This window comes from Leptinotarsa decemlineata, unplaced genomic scaffold (genome assembly GCF_025532065.1).
Source record: "Leptinotarsa decemlineata unplaced genomic scaffold, Ldec_3_MD MMD2_tig00001719_RagTag_RagTag, whole genome shotgun sequence".
NCBI lineage: Eukaryota > Metazoa > Arthropoda > Insecta > Coleoptera > Chrysomelidae > Leptinotarsa > Leptinotarsa decemlineata.
The window spans coordinates 11,481,916-11,497,872 of record NW_027412569.1 but is presented as its reverse complement, the minus strand read 5'-3'; the positions used below and the strand labels follow the sequence as shown (position 1 = coordinate 11,497,872).

At 36.6% G+C, this 15,957-nt stretch overlaps 1 protein-coding gene across 7 annotated transcripts in view; it reads left to right on the top strand.

Moving 5' to 3' along the window:
- Positions 1-15,957, top strand: part of Tcmet (methoprene-tolerant) — a 153,904-nt gene that overhangs the window by 117,342 nt on the left and 20,605 nt on the right. For all 7 annotated transcript variants that reach the window (XM_023171595.2, XM_074176512.1, XM_023171589.2 and 4 more), the window contains 2 exons: positions 13,739-13,905; positions 15,291-15,463. In XM_023171595.2, the coding sequence (XP_023027363.1) occupies positions 13,739-13,905; positions 15,291-15,463 (340 nt within the window). The remainder of the gene's footprint in view (positions 1-13,738; positions 13,906-15,290; positions 15,464-15,957) is intronic.

Below are 15,957 nucleotides of genomic sequence, written 5' to 3'. Positions count from 1 at the left end.
TACCCAGTACCCTCAAAAAATCAATGTCTGATGTGGCATATTAGGTAGTCATATCGTAGGGCCACTTTTTATTCCTGGGAATTTAACTGGTGAGGTCTACCTGAACATGCTTGAAGATACAATTGATCCTCTCATAACAGAAATAATTGAAAATGACCAAAATCATAATGATGATCGGCTTCATTTCCAGCAACAGGATCACTTCCTCACTATATTGCTCCGGTAATAGAGTTTTTAGATGACCGGTTTCCTGGACAGTGGATTGGAAGGAGAGGCCCCATCGAATGGCCTGCCAGGTCACCTGATTTATCGCCTCTAGACTCTTTTCTTTGGGGACACTTGAAAAATAAATGTTTTGCTACGCAGCCCGAGTCCATAGAAGATCTTCGCCAACGAATTACAGCAGAGTGCAGAAGTATAACACCTGATATGCTACAGAATGTTAGGAATAGATTTGAACAAAATCTGTATTATTGTATGGAAGCAAATGGTTCACATTTTCAGCACTTGCTGAAGTAGGATTCTACATTACACATTTCAAAGTACTGGGTTGTAGTTGTTTTTCTTCATAATACATACATGTTTGAGTGAAATACAACAAATTAGGTATCATTGGAAAGATAATTTTGTGCCCTTTCAAATGATATATCACTCGATCCCACTTTCCATTTAAAATTTTAGGATTGTTACTCACCCTTGCTAAGGGGTTGAAGGCACAGGTAGAAAAATACATCTAAAATGTTTCCCCCTCAAAAACAAAATTGACCTGTCCGAGCATTTTTGCGTTAAGTTACAAAAAAAAGAGAAAAGCAAGGTGCATACTTTTCGTTGGACCACTCTGTATATCGAAAAATTAAAATGACAAATCTTGCAAATATATAAGCTGTCTGTTCAAAAAACAAGTTGAATTTTCATTTTTCTCAAAAAATATTTATTTATTCATCAATTCAATTCAAAGTAGTCCCCCTCAGATATGCCAGCGTTTATTCTAATCGTCGAGCAGTTCTGATATGCACTTTTTGGTATGTCCTTGAGCTTTCTCAGCGAATCGGATTCTATTTCATCAATCGTCGCAAAAAGCCGTCTCTTCAATCTTAGAAACAGGAAAAAGTCGCGTGGAGTCAAATCTGGTGAATACGGTGGCTGATGCATGATTACGGTGTTGTTTTTGGCTAAAAAATTCACACATACCTCGTGCGTAGCATGAGCCAACTGATATGCCGACATCCTCAACAACTTCTCTAATAGTTCGAGACGAGTCTACCAACATAAAATATAAAACGATTACTAATTTGTACGTAGCCCGCGAAATTTGAACATCCACTTCATTTTTTAACAGGCTTCGTACATAATAATTTGTTTTCAGAATAGTGATTGAAACAAAGTGTTAAGCAAATGTTGGTATCTAATACGTAACAGTATCTAATCACGAAAAAATCTTCATACGAGTGATAAACAGCAGATTAACTCTCCAATCTACTATGATAAGTTTTTAATTGAAAGCGAATGAAAAATGTATGTTTGTTACAACAGAAGTAGTTCAAGGACTCAAGTAATAACAGTTTGATCTTCAAGTGAAATATCGGATAACTAGCAAAACAAATAAATCATTTATAATTTTTGTTGAAATGAAACAGAAACACTGGAATGGCTTCTCATTCTGGAGGTGATTATTTTTGATTCCTAGTTGATCCCATCTCGTGCTTATACGACGAGGCAAATTGATAACTTCCCAATACCCTTCGGATCCAAATCAATTGGCCAGAAATGTTACAGAGATCTAGCTCCAAAGGCATTTAATGCATTACACTATTGTTACAAGTATATATATATATATATATATATATATATATATATATATATATATATATATATATATATATATATATATATATATATATATATACAGGCTGATTCACGGTGGATGGCACATTAGACGTTTCTGGTGAACCAGACAACGGATCACTTTGAAAATTTAATGGAGGGCATATTCGGACATTCTCTAGCCAACTAAAATATTTTCGACAATGCGGTGTTGCCGCTTCTATTAGAAAGCGGTAGCAACTTTGATTTTTCAAATGGAACACTCTGTATATAATATTATTTTTGGAATCTCCAACAATTGCCCGACAACTTTTCTTGATATTTCCCTATACCTATCTGTTGCCGTTTTCGAAATAAAAATTAATTTCAATTTTTTTCTTCGAAAATCATGACTTCTAAAAATGCCGATATCTTTTAGTTAAGAAGTACTATGATATCGAAATTTGGTTTGGAGTTAGGTGATACTTGGACACTTCCCACACGTCAGCCTAATCTCCGTTACTTCAATACAGGGTGGTAAAAAAATACAGTTTTTTCGTTTGCTTGAAAAAGTTGCTGAAATTTGATTATTTTAAATGGAACACCCTGTATATTATTGAAAATTCGGAAAGTTGCTGAAATTTGCTTTCTTTCTATGTATATCATACCTTTACCTAACTAGTCAAGTTTCGGACTTATGAACATTTATTTGTGAAAATGTCCCTTCAGAATGGTATTTCCATTCGGTATTTGGTAAGCAGGCCATGATTACTATTTGACAGTAGCGTTGTGACATTCTCCTAATAATATCGATATTTTCGTCACTTCAGAAGTTGCAAATACCTTCAAAACGATGGAACAAAACTATTCAAACGAAGTTCTTATGAATTTGTTTAGTATTTTTGGACAGTGTGACAAAATTATCAGCAGAACATGTAGAACATGTAGAAACGTCTAATGTGCCATCCACCGTGAATCAGCCTGTATATATATATAAAGCAAACGATTATTCGGAACAGCACTGATGAAAAATTATTGGCAAACCGCGGACACGTGTTTCTGGCTATTGGCCTCATCAGCGCGGTGTAGCCAAGTGCAAAAATGGGCAACATTTGGTTGCCAAAAACAGAAAAACAGCACAAACATATAAATATATATAGTTGGAACTTTCCCTGGAAAAACCTTTCGTCTAGACTTTCATTGCAGTAGTATTTAAATAATAAAATTTAGAGTACTTAGTTGTTTATGACTCAAGCCGATTATGTTCTGCCAGGCTTAGCGGTGTACCTGGGTCCGAGGTGAGACATCTGGTCACTAAACGTAGCTACGGTCACAGGATAGATAGTTTGAATTGCTAAGAAACGTAGACAGTTTGGAATGTTTGATAATTTTGACCTGGGAATGCCGAAGGGTATGAAGTAAGGTACCAGAGTGCGAGTTGAACCTCGCACTCTGGTACGAGTACGAGTAACGACGAGAAACGTCGTTATCCTGCTGACTGTGGATTCGCTATCGAACTTACGGGTCTATCGTGATAAGTGCTGGTTATATTTTCTAATAACAATCTCTTCAAAAATATTGTATACCTCTGTGTAAGATAGTTATTGTTGTTGTAAAGGATAAACATGGGTTCATACAGAGACAATACTCTTTCGATATATATATAAAGCGAAGGGTAGTCTTGACTGACTAGTTAAGGAGAAATACGGAATATTGTTGGGGATGCAGTCAAAAAGTACTGGGCTCTATATATATATATATATATATATATATATATATATATATATATATATATATATATATATATATATATATAGATATATATATATATATATATATATGTATATATATATATAGATATATATACATATATATATATATATATATATATATATATATATATATATATATATGTATATATATATATATATGTATATATATATATATATATATATATATATATATATATGTATATATATATATATATATATATATATATATATATATATATATATATATATATATATATATCCACAGACAGACAGTACTGCATTCACAATATCTACCCCTATATCGCTGTGAATAAATTATTATTATTAGTATTATACAATACATGTTCACTTTGATTAGAGTTATTGGTGAATATTTCCAAACTGTACTATACTTTTCAAAATTATTGAATTGAATAACTTTATTTGGCTTCAGCTAGTCCAGTACATTGAAACAGATCACATAGTCTAGATAACATAACATTTGTTTTGATCTTCCTCATGAAGGTGTCCACTTGGTGATCGAAACACGTGTCGAGATGTTAACAATAACGGTTTGATGTTGGGATAAAACTGCATTAATATTCAGACCAATGATCACTTATGGTGCAATTGCCTGGTGACAGAAGACTTTACAGAAAACGGCCCAGGTGAAGCTGTCTGGCCATCAGTACCACACCGTCAGCGGCCGTCAGCGACCTCCTCTCCACATTCTTCTGGAGAGAGAGAGAGGCTAGATGGACTGCATATAAACTTGTGCACATTGCCAATTGCACAAATCAATCTAATGCAGAGTGCAACAGACTGTTGGTTGACATTGGAAGTCACAGAATTCTGGAAATGACCTCTGAGTATGTGCCTCCAACTGTCAACTACGAACTGTCTTATAAAGTACTATTCTCGGGTAGAGAAGACGGAATCCTCCGGGAGAAGGAAATATTACGAGCAGATAGTTGTTGGTTCACTGATGGATCAAAAACACCTACCAGTTCTGGTACAGGTGTTTTCAGTCGCAGACCCAGGACAGAGATATCAATCTGCCTAGGAACCTATGCGATTGTATTTCATACGGAAATTTAAGCTACTGAATTGTGTATGGAGAGATTAGAAAAAGCCAACCTCATACACAAGTCAATAAAAATATTATCGGACAGTCAAGCGGCGTTGGAAGCTCTTAGCTCCTACTGAGCAACGTCTAAATTGGTAGCAAATTGCCAAAAACGACTCTCCTCGACAGGAAGACTCAACTGATTGTCTCTGGTCTGGATTCCTGGCCATACTGGCCTGGAAGGCAAAGGAGGGTGCTGCAAACAGCTTCATCGGACCAGAAGCTATCGTTGGCATCCCTTTAGGCTTTGCCAAACAAAGACTGAACACCTGGATGACAAGAAGAATTATTAACTTCTGGCAGAATATTCCAGGATTCGCTCTCTCCAAGGCTCACTCACCTGAAGGACCACCACCAGACAAACTAATAGATTTCGTTAAGAAGCTGGGTTTATTCAGTCGAGTGTGAATAGGTGTGAGCCACAATAAACTCTTGCGGGTTGCGGTGGAGGGTCGAATAGACCCACTCACTTTGGACCTAACCCAACCCAACCTAATATTCTTTATCTCAATACGAGGAAATGTAGGAAGGAGGAGATGGTCATGTCATTAGACTAATTTATTGCCAAAATTTTTTTAGTAAGCAAGATATTCAAAATCCGGTGCTCTTGTGGGTCCGCATATCAGCCGAAGAAAACTATTTACTTCTTTTGCTATGTTTTTCCAATAAATAAACCCCACACAAATCTGTGTGAATATAGGCACAATCCTAACAAAATATTGACATAGCGCAACAGATCACATCGTATATAACGTTGTTGATCGTAATGTTTTCAATCGAGATATAATAAGTTTTCTCTCGCCCCATTTTCAATTACATTGTAATCAAACTTCTCTTCGTAAAATTAATTTCCAATAATAGGATCACTAGTATAGAAATTGTTTGATGGAGTCTCAAATTGTCGGTTTGGTTTGATAATCATGCATTTGACACTTTGGTTTTAAGTGAAGTTTACTTCGAGGACTAACGGGTAGTTTTACCAGTGTGGATTTATGGTGAATATTTCAATGTTATTGAACAAAAAGTTATTCATGGTTGATATTGAGTTTGTCAAGCTAAATTTGTTATGAAATTGTAATGTGGTTTCCTCCTACGTCGGCTCAAACGGTTAGGATACTTGGTGGGTGATAATTGCAGGATTCTGAAAGTACAAAAGCATGTAAAATGGGTAGAAAATGAAGGTTTATTCCAAAATTGTTTGTTAGATGAAGTACAGGTGATATTACCAAAGGTAAAAATTGAGTCAATATCGCATAAGTGAGATACAGAGACAAATAGAAATTCACATTTTTGAAACTCGTTCCTGCAAGTGGAAAAGTGTAAAGATTTTATTCAAGTTTTTATGGGAGATTGGTTTTTGGGAACAAAATGTTTTAACGTTCTACTTCCCCATCTTTATACAAAAATTGTGGGAATCTTCCGAAGAAAGGATGACAGCAATCAATTTTCAAATAAACTTCTAGACACAGACTGGAAAAAAAAGCCTTCTCCTCCGGAAGCAACTACCTACTTCCATATGACAATGATATAAAAATTCTGAACTCCAATTCAGTTTGAACTCAAAATATTATCATTCAAAGTATTATCATTCTAAACCTTAGCACTTGATTTGTGCGTCATGTAATGAAAATTTGAATCATATGACTTTCTACCTACTCGATGAATAATAATAATACCCGAGTATATTCGAACATAATAAAAGAAAATGTCACCAACTCATTATATCCTACGCAGACTAACTCGCAGTTGCGCCGCTAGCCTTTTTATATGCAATTATTACTGCCATCTCGAGATGATCGGAATACACTAGCTAGAACCAGAACTTTCTCGAACCAACGCGGTAATTCCAAATATTTAATTACGCCTAATGCCACCTAGCGGGTAGCTGAAAAAGATAGTACATAGTACCACTACTCGTACACACTATGTCGTTAAGTGTCACAATACACAATAATAAATGAAATGCAAAAAAAGCGTAAGTTTGCTTAGGTCCCGCACTCTGCGACTATCCTAGTCTAGAAATATAGTTAAGGGCAGAAATTGGCCCTTGGAACAAACTGAAAAAATCATTATGGCCCGAAGGCTTCAAAGTTTGGAGACCCCTGTTCTAGCGCAATATTGAGTGAATTTTCATCGAATTGTAAATACTACTGTATATCGTCGGCGTAACAATGCATGGATGTGTGAAGAAGGCAGTGTGAGAACTGGGAAGTATATAAAACAAAGAGAAGTGGACCTAAAATCGATCCTTGAGGGACCCCATTATTTATTTTAAGGGTATTCGATTTTTTGTTATTGAATGACACACTGAGAACGTTTCATCAGGTAATTTCCAGATTTTCGATCGTCAAATCGTGGGACAGCAACTTTTTGAGCTTTCTGACCTTTCCAATAAATTTAAAACCATCAATATCCTCATGGGAGTTGATCCTCGTCCTGGATTACTGTAGGTCGACCATTTCGGAAAAAATATTTTTTTGTTTTGAGGGTGGCGGCATTTTTTCCACAAATAAGTATTCTCGCCCATTCTATTTTCTGTTTCGAAAACATTTCTGCGATATAATTAAAGATGGATTGAGATGAATCGTAAATAGTCAAAAATAGTTCCAGCAACTATCCAAACATGTTTTGATGTCGGGAAAGCGAACGAAAACGAAGAGCCAAATCGACTGGGTAGATATTAATAGGAGAAAATTACATAATTGATACAATTTTCCTGCAAGTATACATGAAAGGAAGACAAATTCAGGTCAAATAAAGTCTGGAAGGATACAATCAACCAGACAATTTTCATTACGACCCTATACGAAACAGCCCGTGAGACTAATTAGTCCGCGCGCGCACATCATACACAAAAAAACATCTGATTCGGTGATCGAAAACATATGGAGATTATGGAAAAGTTGGAGAGCGCGTTTCATACGAGCTGAATGAACAACACGTGAGCGGGGATGTTCAAGTGTCTTAAAAACGGGGCGGTATTGAGTCGTAAATTCGCAGATTCTCAAAATACAACGGAATCTGTATCTGTAGAGTAGGAAGGGTGAGGGTAGAGCCAAAGCACTTAGACCACGTGTAACCCATTGTACATCCTTCCGAGGAGTTGTCCTCGTAGGTCATCGTCCATCCTTACGGTGGACAGGTCACTAGGAGACATCTCCTTTATATCGGCAGGTGTAGGGCAAGACTCGCCGAACACACACCCTCTTTGGTAACCTTGAGGTGTCTCACGGTGGCCTCCGCGGAGGTTTTGGAAGGTGCAGCGATATTACTGTCGTTGCGCGGCTTCTTCAATCTTCTTAGGATTCCCTCCGTGGAGGTGCTCAAGTAATGGCGCTTTCTTGCAGGGGCAGCCGGTTCCTTGCCTTTATCCAAGGCGGAGCTCTTGGCGCCCGCCTCATGAAGTGCCCTTGGTGTTGGAAGTGAAGTGGGGGAGGAGGAGGGTGCTCATGTAGTTGCTGCCACTCCTGCCTCTTCCGCTCTTCTCTTCCTCCTTTTGGCATCGGCGCCGCAAATGCGCTTACGCCTTGGCCTTTGTCACGAGCTGATCTGCCATGCCCACCCTCATTCCAAGCGGTAGTAAATTGAGGTGGACATGAACATTTTCGAAAAATTACACGTGGAAGAAGCCTTCAAAATACAGTGTGGTCCACTAAGTGTGCAACAAATGGGAAACTTTTTTATTATCGATTTCTCAGAAAATTTTATTCTTGACAAAAGTCGGTGCATGTTCCAAAACTGTACCAAGTGCACCTGAAATGGCTTTTTGGCAAACACCACACAGGATAGGCCAAAATATATAAAGTTCGTTCAAGAGTAAAGTACTCTTATTCCAAACAAATACCTTAATCAATAAAAAGTGTGTTGATATATCAAAATACGTAAAACTACGTGCATTTTTAAAACGCAAATCTAAAAAATATTCCCCAAAATAGTCAAAAACATTAACTTCTGAAGAAATTCAACAAAACAATAAGGGGTTATAAAAAAATGTTCACCGAGTTCAGCAAAAATAATGTCCCCCATCAAAAATTATATCAATACGCTTCTGGATATTAGCATAGCCAAAAAGTTGAAATTCAAAAAGTGAAGGATTATGGTAGCTGATACCATTGACTATTTGAATACGATTAGTTGGAAGTCGGAACCAGTTTAATCACCATTTTTTCATATGGTGTCATTTTATAGCTTGCTCTGCGATTGTTTTTTTTTCTCTAGGAAATGTCAGTGAAGGTGCAAAATTCAAGAACGTCTCCAACATAGACACACTTTTTGTGGAATCCCTAATTCCTCGATACCTTGAAGAACCGGTTACATTTTTAATTAAAAACCGCAACTATCATTGCCTGTAGATACATAAAATATAATTCATAAACGTTCGTTAGTTTCATTGTTAATGGACTCTGGGATCGATGTAATCACGTTGAAAATGCACGGGGGTTGGAGATCATCAACAATACCTGAAGGTTACATTGAAGGCTCTATAGCTGCAAGAACAAATTCAGTGAAAGGCTTTTTCCGGATCCAAAAAAAACCATTAGTTGTAGCAGTGCTTCACAAATAAATAAAAATAATTATGCTACGCCAACAAAAGACAAAACGGATTATCAAGACAGTGTAATTGGGAGATTGTTCGCACTTCCCACAATCAATAATCTTATAGAGTTTCATCTACTCACATTTCAGATATGTTCTGTGTTTCGATTTGAATATCAATGTTCTAGTTGAAATTATAGTAAAATTCTGAATTTTGTTCAGTATTTTCAGTATTTTTGTTCTGTGGTTAATCCATTAGAGTATTTTTTGGTTGATGCTTACGCAAAGCAATATTTCAAAAACAGAAAAGAAAAAAAGTTATTTTTACCTAGGAATTTTACGTAGGCATCTGCCAGGGCATTAAAAAATAATTTTTAATGCCTAGGCATTGATAATGGCCCTCCTACGATCACTTAAAATGTCATTTGATGCCAATCGGAGAAAAACAATTTCCAGTTTGTTGCAAACTTAATGGGCCACACTGTCTTGTGAGAACCTCAAGTCCCAATAAAGAAAGACGCCGTAATATCACTAAAAAAACAGTTCTCTGTTAATATCCGGCCATAACTAGGTCGAATATTCTATTTGTTAGACGTGGGTGAATCGGGACAAGGACACTGTAAATCCAATAACTTTTAATAGATTCAACCCTCAGTTAATCGTCCCAGTAATTTTATAAATCACACACTAAACGACGTCAAGCTCGAACGTGAAACCTCTCCTTCATTTCATCTCATTTCTCAGTGGAAATTGGTAGAATATCCTTATCACTTAAAGTCGTTAAAGACAGATGCTAAAAGACTTGTGGTCCTAATTGAAGGAAATTATGTTTATCTGCGTTGGGATTGACGATAATTACCGATAATTACAACAAACATAGAAAATCTTTCATGAATATTCTACCATGGGAAAGATTTTTGGTCGACATTTGTGGTTACGTTTAGTTTCACATAATTAGATAATGAATCGATTTACTAGGAAGGAAGAGTGATTTGAAATGCTAGGGCAAATAGTTCTAGTTAGACCAGATTCAAATTTAGAAATATACTTTATCTACTGTGGGTCCAATACGTCCAATTTTCCATGACTCTGGCACCTAAATCAGGCTGAATTTAACTGATGCTAAGGGTTATGTTGGCTTTAGGGTCTGCTGTGAGGTCACCTGAGACCAAAAACCCCACAAGAAAAAGTCTAACGACCAATGTGACATGAGCTATGTGACACGTAACGGCGTCCTGTTGCAGCCACATGTCGTTGGTGTCCAGATCATTTAATTCAGGCCAAAAGAAGTTGGTAATCAATGATCTATAGTGCCGTTGACAGTGATGGCTTGGACAACGTCGTTCTCAAAAAAATATGAACAGTTGACGCCGCCAGCCTAAAATCCACACCAAACACAAATAAATCCACTTTGCCGTCCTTCACTACTTTAAAAATTTCTGATGATTTTTCAATAGAATCTAGATTTGAACTTAAATATGTAGGTGTGATTATTGACAGTCGCCTCAAGTGGAACAAGCATGTCGCGTATGTGTATCACGCTGCAGTGGAATCGCGTATAGCTTATGGAATAGTAGCTTGAGGGCCGCCAGAAAAACAATTAATAATAATTTAGTGGTAGTACAGAGAATAATTATTAAATTTTTTTTCTGTTAAACTATCCGATACTCATCAGACATTCTTTACTCTGAAACTGAAATCTCAGATCCGACACAGCTATTTTTTTTCATTTTGAATGTTGAACAGTATAAAACTAAATCCACTATAACACAAGACAGAAACACAATACTTACTTGGCTCCTCGAGCTCTTAAATCTATTGGGCATAAGAATTTTGAATTTTTGGCCCCGAAACTCTACGGGCGGCTTCCGCAATATATCACAGAAATTAATAATATCGAACAATCCAAAAATAAGTTGAAAGGTTAAATCAAATCGACCTCGAGGGTTGATATACATCTACAAGTCGAAAACCCCTTCATACTTCGGTCAACAGTTAAGTCTTTTCTAATTATAAACCCATTCCATGATATATATTTTCTGAGAAATACAGGGTGTAACTGCATAAGTGTAAAACATTAAAGAAGGTGATTCCTCATCGAAAAAAAGATAGAATCTTCCATATAAAGAAACTTCATTGGAGCATATCTTGTTAAGATACATCCCCTTAAAGGGGGTATATAAAATTTGTATAACAATTTTTTTCACTAGCACTGAAAAAGTTACAATATTGAAATCAACCGGACGTTTTTTACTACCAAAAAGACACTCAGCCAGAAATTAATTTGGTTTACCCAATGGTTATATGGGGTGGAAAACGCAACCCCTAAAATATATTTCCAATGCAACTTTTTGTCTTATTATTTGTTTACCATTTAAAAATGTATTTCCGATAGCCTGTTTTATACTAAACAAAAAATGTCTCTTGGGTTTTTTGCCCAAAATAAACCAGTTCGCAGCAAAAAATTATTTTACGAACAACTACATCGTCATAAATGCGAATTGGATTTATTGTTATTTTGTAGTTAGTACCTGCATTAAATGATTAAAGGGTAATAAACAAAACTAATTTATTAATAACTAAACACACAACATGTAGAAATCATAGTAAATGTTCAACATGTCAACCTTCAGACATTACGCATGCGTCTAGACGTCGGCGCATTTACTCAAATATTGAGATCGAGATGATTGAGATCCGGGGATCGAGCGGGCCAGTTCTGTGGTCCTCCTCGACCTATCCACTGATTTGCATATGTTTCAGTTAAATGCTGACGTGCTACTTGTCTAAAATGGGCGGGAGCCCCATCATGCATAAAAAACATATCCCTTCTGACGCCCAAAGGAACTTCCTCCAGCAGTTCTGGATGCACTCCTCTTGAAAATTGAACGTATGCCTCACCATTTAATCGAGGAGATAGAAAATGAGGCCTAATGGAATCATCCCAAATAACTCCGAGCCGCACGTTAAGAGAAAATTGTTCTTAATGGTTAGTTTCGACAATATCGTGAGGGTTTTCATCAGCCCATATGTGGTAATTATGAAAATTAATAATCTTGTCCCGAGAAAAACTACATTCGTCTGTGAATCCTATCGTCTTCAGAAAGTCACAATTTCTTCTAATCATTTCCAGCATCCAATAGCAAAATTCAAGACAGTTCGGAAAGTCTCGCGGTAACAGTGCCTGTACTCGTTGCAGATGGTAAGGGTATAAGAGTTGTTTCTTCAAAATTCGAAATACCGTCATATGATCAACATTTAGCTGGAAAGCAGTCTTTCTAGTACTGGTAGTAGGTTGTTCTTCAATCAAATTGAGAACTGCTTCCTCAAGCTGTGGTGTTCGTACTTCTCGATGGCGACCACAATCCTGCGTTCTTTTGTCGAATGAACCATATTCTCGTAATCGTTGATGAAGTCGAGCAAATATTCTATGTGAAGGATGCTGCCGTTGAGGATACATTTCAGCATATCTTCTAGAAGCTTCTAACCCATTCCCCTGCGACAGACCGTAAACGTAATGCATATCAGTCATTTCTTCATCTGTGTATGCCATTTTAATAACAAGTGAATTATTAAAGTAACAAATTAAGAACAGAACAACAACACACAATTAGTATTAATTCAATTTCGAAAATTCACAAACTGACAGCGTCATACCAATTCAATTGTCACTATCGCTAATAGCAACCTACTAGATAGATTAGTTTCGTATTTTCGCATTTATGACGATGTATCTCTGTAGTTTTTCGTAAAATAATTTTTTGCTGCGAACTGGTTTATTTCGGGCAAAAAACCCAAGAGACATTTTTTGTTTAGAATGAAACAGGCTATCGGAAATAAATGGAAAATAAATGGTAAACAAATAATAAGACAAAAAGTTACATTGGAAATAAATTTTAGGGGTTGCGTTTTCCACCCCCCTACAACCATGGGGTAAACCAAATAAATTTCTGGCTAAGTGTCTTTTTGGTAGTACAAAACGTCAGGTTAATTTCAGTATTGTAACTTTTTTTGTGCTTGTGAAAAAAGTTGTTGTACAAATTTCATATACCCCCTTTAAGGGGCTGTATCTTAACAAGAGATGCTCCAATGAAATTTCTTTACATGAAAGATTTATCTTTTTTTCGATGAGGAATCACCTCCTTAAATTTTTTACACTTATTTAGTTACACCCTGTATTGCATTGTCCATGCATGTGATACGTGAAAATTAATCTCTAAAACTCTTGAAGATAATCACCTGGTGATCTAAACTCGTGTCAAGGTGCTAAAAATAACGGTATGATGTTGAGAGAAAACTCCAGTAATATTCATTACTGCACCAAAGTTTCCAAACAGTACATCACAAGTACCTTTTGTTTATGTCAATCAGCTCTCTCGGTGCAATATTTTCTACTTGTTTGTTGACTTATTGTTACTATTGTACACGTTTATTGAAATCTTCTAGAATAATTTCAAAGAATTGACATTTTTATTCAGGGTCTTCTGCCGGATTGTTGCTCATGTAGGCTTTGTTGTTTCAGCAACAGCAGGGAGCAGCGAAACAGAGCAGAAAAACAAAGGAGGGATAAACTAAACGCATACATCGCAGAACTGGCAAGACTAGTGCCGATGGTGTCCAGGAGTTCGAAGAGAATGGACAAAACAAGTATTCTCAGACTGACAGCGACTTATATGAGAATCAATCAGAGTAAGTGAACAAGCTTTCAGTTGTATACTTATGAAAGGTGTAAGAGTTCTGTCATGGTTCTAGCATCATTACTAAATCTTTCTGGAAGACGATTCAAAAGCATCCGCAGCAACTCAGTATGCACGATGTAGCCTTAAGGCAGTTGAGAGCTTTCGACAGCCTGAATGAAGTTGTTTGCTTAATCCGGCAACTCCAAAAGTATATTGAAGACTTTCGTTAGTTTGAAGAGCTTGGGTTCCCCAATTAACTGAAGATGTAGCAGCGTAACCTGTATTGATTTCTGTTATAAATATTTTGCTGGCAACTTGAATGTGGTTCAGTTTTCACAGTAATATGAAGAGAGAGTATGAAAAAGTAATAGCTGTATGAAAAACCTTCTGTTGTTAATAAACTGATGCATTTTGCCGTGTAACTTCTGCCTGGCCTAGATCAACTGTTGCAAGGCTGTTGTAATGCTATATGTAGTAATGCTATAGCCCAAACAGTTCTGGTTACCTGCAGAAGGTGTTTATTCCAAGGCCTCAGCTTGGAAACTTAAAACCTCGAAAGAAACAGATCTTCATTCCCAGTATCGTATTTGTTTACTGGTAGCCAAACACAAAGTTCGACTGGTCTGTTCTTTGGAGCTGTCACAAAAGAACAAAGGGTCTGCTGAATATGCTTGTCCCCATCTCAGTCTTCACTTTTGGGAAGTCAAATGAACTCGGTGGAATGTATACCTCCTTACTAAATTTTCCTTTCCGCGGTTAAACTTTGAATTTGAAGTATCTAGAAGACAGATCGATCTTGGATAAAGATGTTGAAGTCATCAGCATTTCGGATCTTCTTCTTTTGGTGATTCGTAGCGATGGAAGATTAGCAAATGGGACTTTCCTCTTCATGGCAGTTGCCAGAGTGACCTTACCAGAACTCTGAGACCCAGCTTGGCGAGATGTTCACATCAAAGCTCCAGTGGCCATTTTATTATATACGGTAAACCAATTCATAGGACCTTCTTATACAGTGACGACGATCAGGCCATTTGCCTTCCTCTAGTTGAACAAGCTGATGAACCATCTGCTTGTGTTGGTGGTGAAACTGTGGATTTTGTAAAGTTTTGATCAACAGTTCTAGCTACCGACCAGAAGGATCTAGATCCGTTGGGATTGGCAAGCAGTTTATCCCTAATTCTCTGATATTTGGCTCCCAAAAAGCAAAGTAAAACTGAAACCAATTGAGTTTCAGACCCTACTCAAGATTTTACAGCAAACGTCAACTATTGACAATATTTGTACGTTCAAAACGGACGTCTTAGTCCCGATATTTTTAGCATAAACAAAAAAAATACAACTTACAAAATTCGTTGTTACTTCTTCTATATTAATAGTTGATTTCAATTGTTTCAGCTTTAATGCAGAGCAAAGATGGTCAAAGTATGCAGTTTCCAAAACACGTCGACCAATATATTTTGGAGCAACTAGTGTGTGAACAAATGGGAGGATTCCTTCTCGTTCTATTATCGACAGGAAAAATCGTGTTTATATCACACACGGTTGAGAATTTATTGGGACATTTACAGGTAAATGAAGAAAGAAAATGTTTTGAATAATCATCAGCAGACAATAGGGCTAATAGTAGTTTTGACATATTTTTTTCTTCCATGAAAAGAATGCGATGAAAGTAACACCGGTCAGAAATGATTATAACTGCATTACTTCCGAATTTCCCTGGATCATTATCATTTTTGTAACAAGTGTTATTCTCTTACCATGTCCAGAAAAAATATTTTCGACGTAATGCCTGCGGAACCCCTCTAATAGTTGCTATTTGTCTAGAAAATTAGATTTGGAAAGGTTCAGCTCAATTGGATAATATTAACACGGGCCTCATTGAGATTAAATTTGGAAAAAAACGATGTTTTTTCTAATAATCGCCATTTTTCCACACTGTACAATGTCTAATATAAACTTAAAAATCCCAAAGAAATAGTGGGCTCTCAGAGGCTGAACGATTTTGAAGCGGTGTATGAAATAGAGACGCAGGTTGCATTCAAAATTTGTATTATTGCCAAGT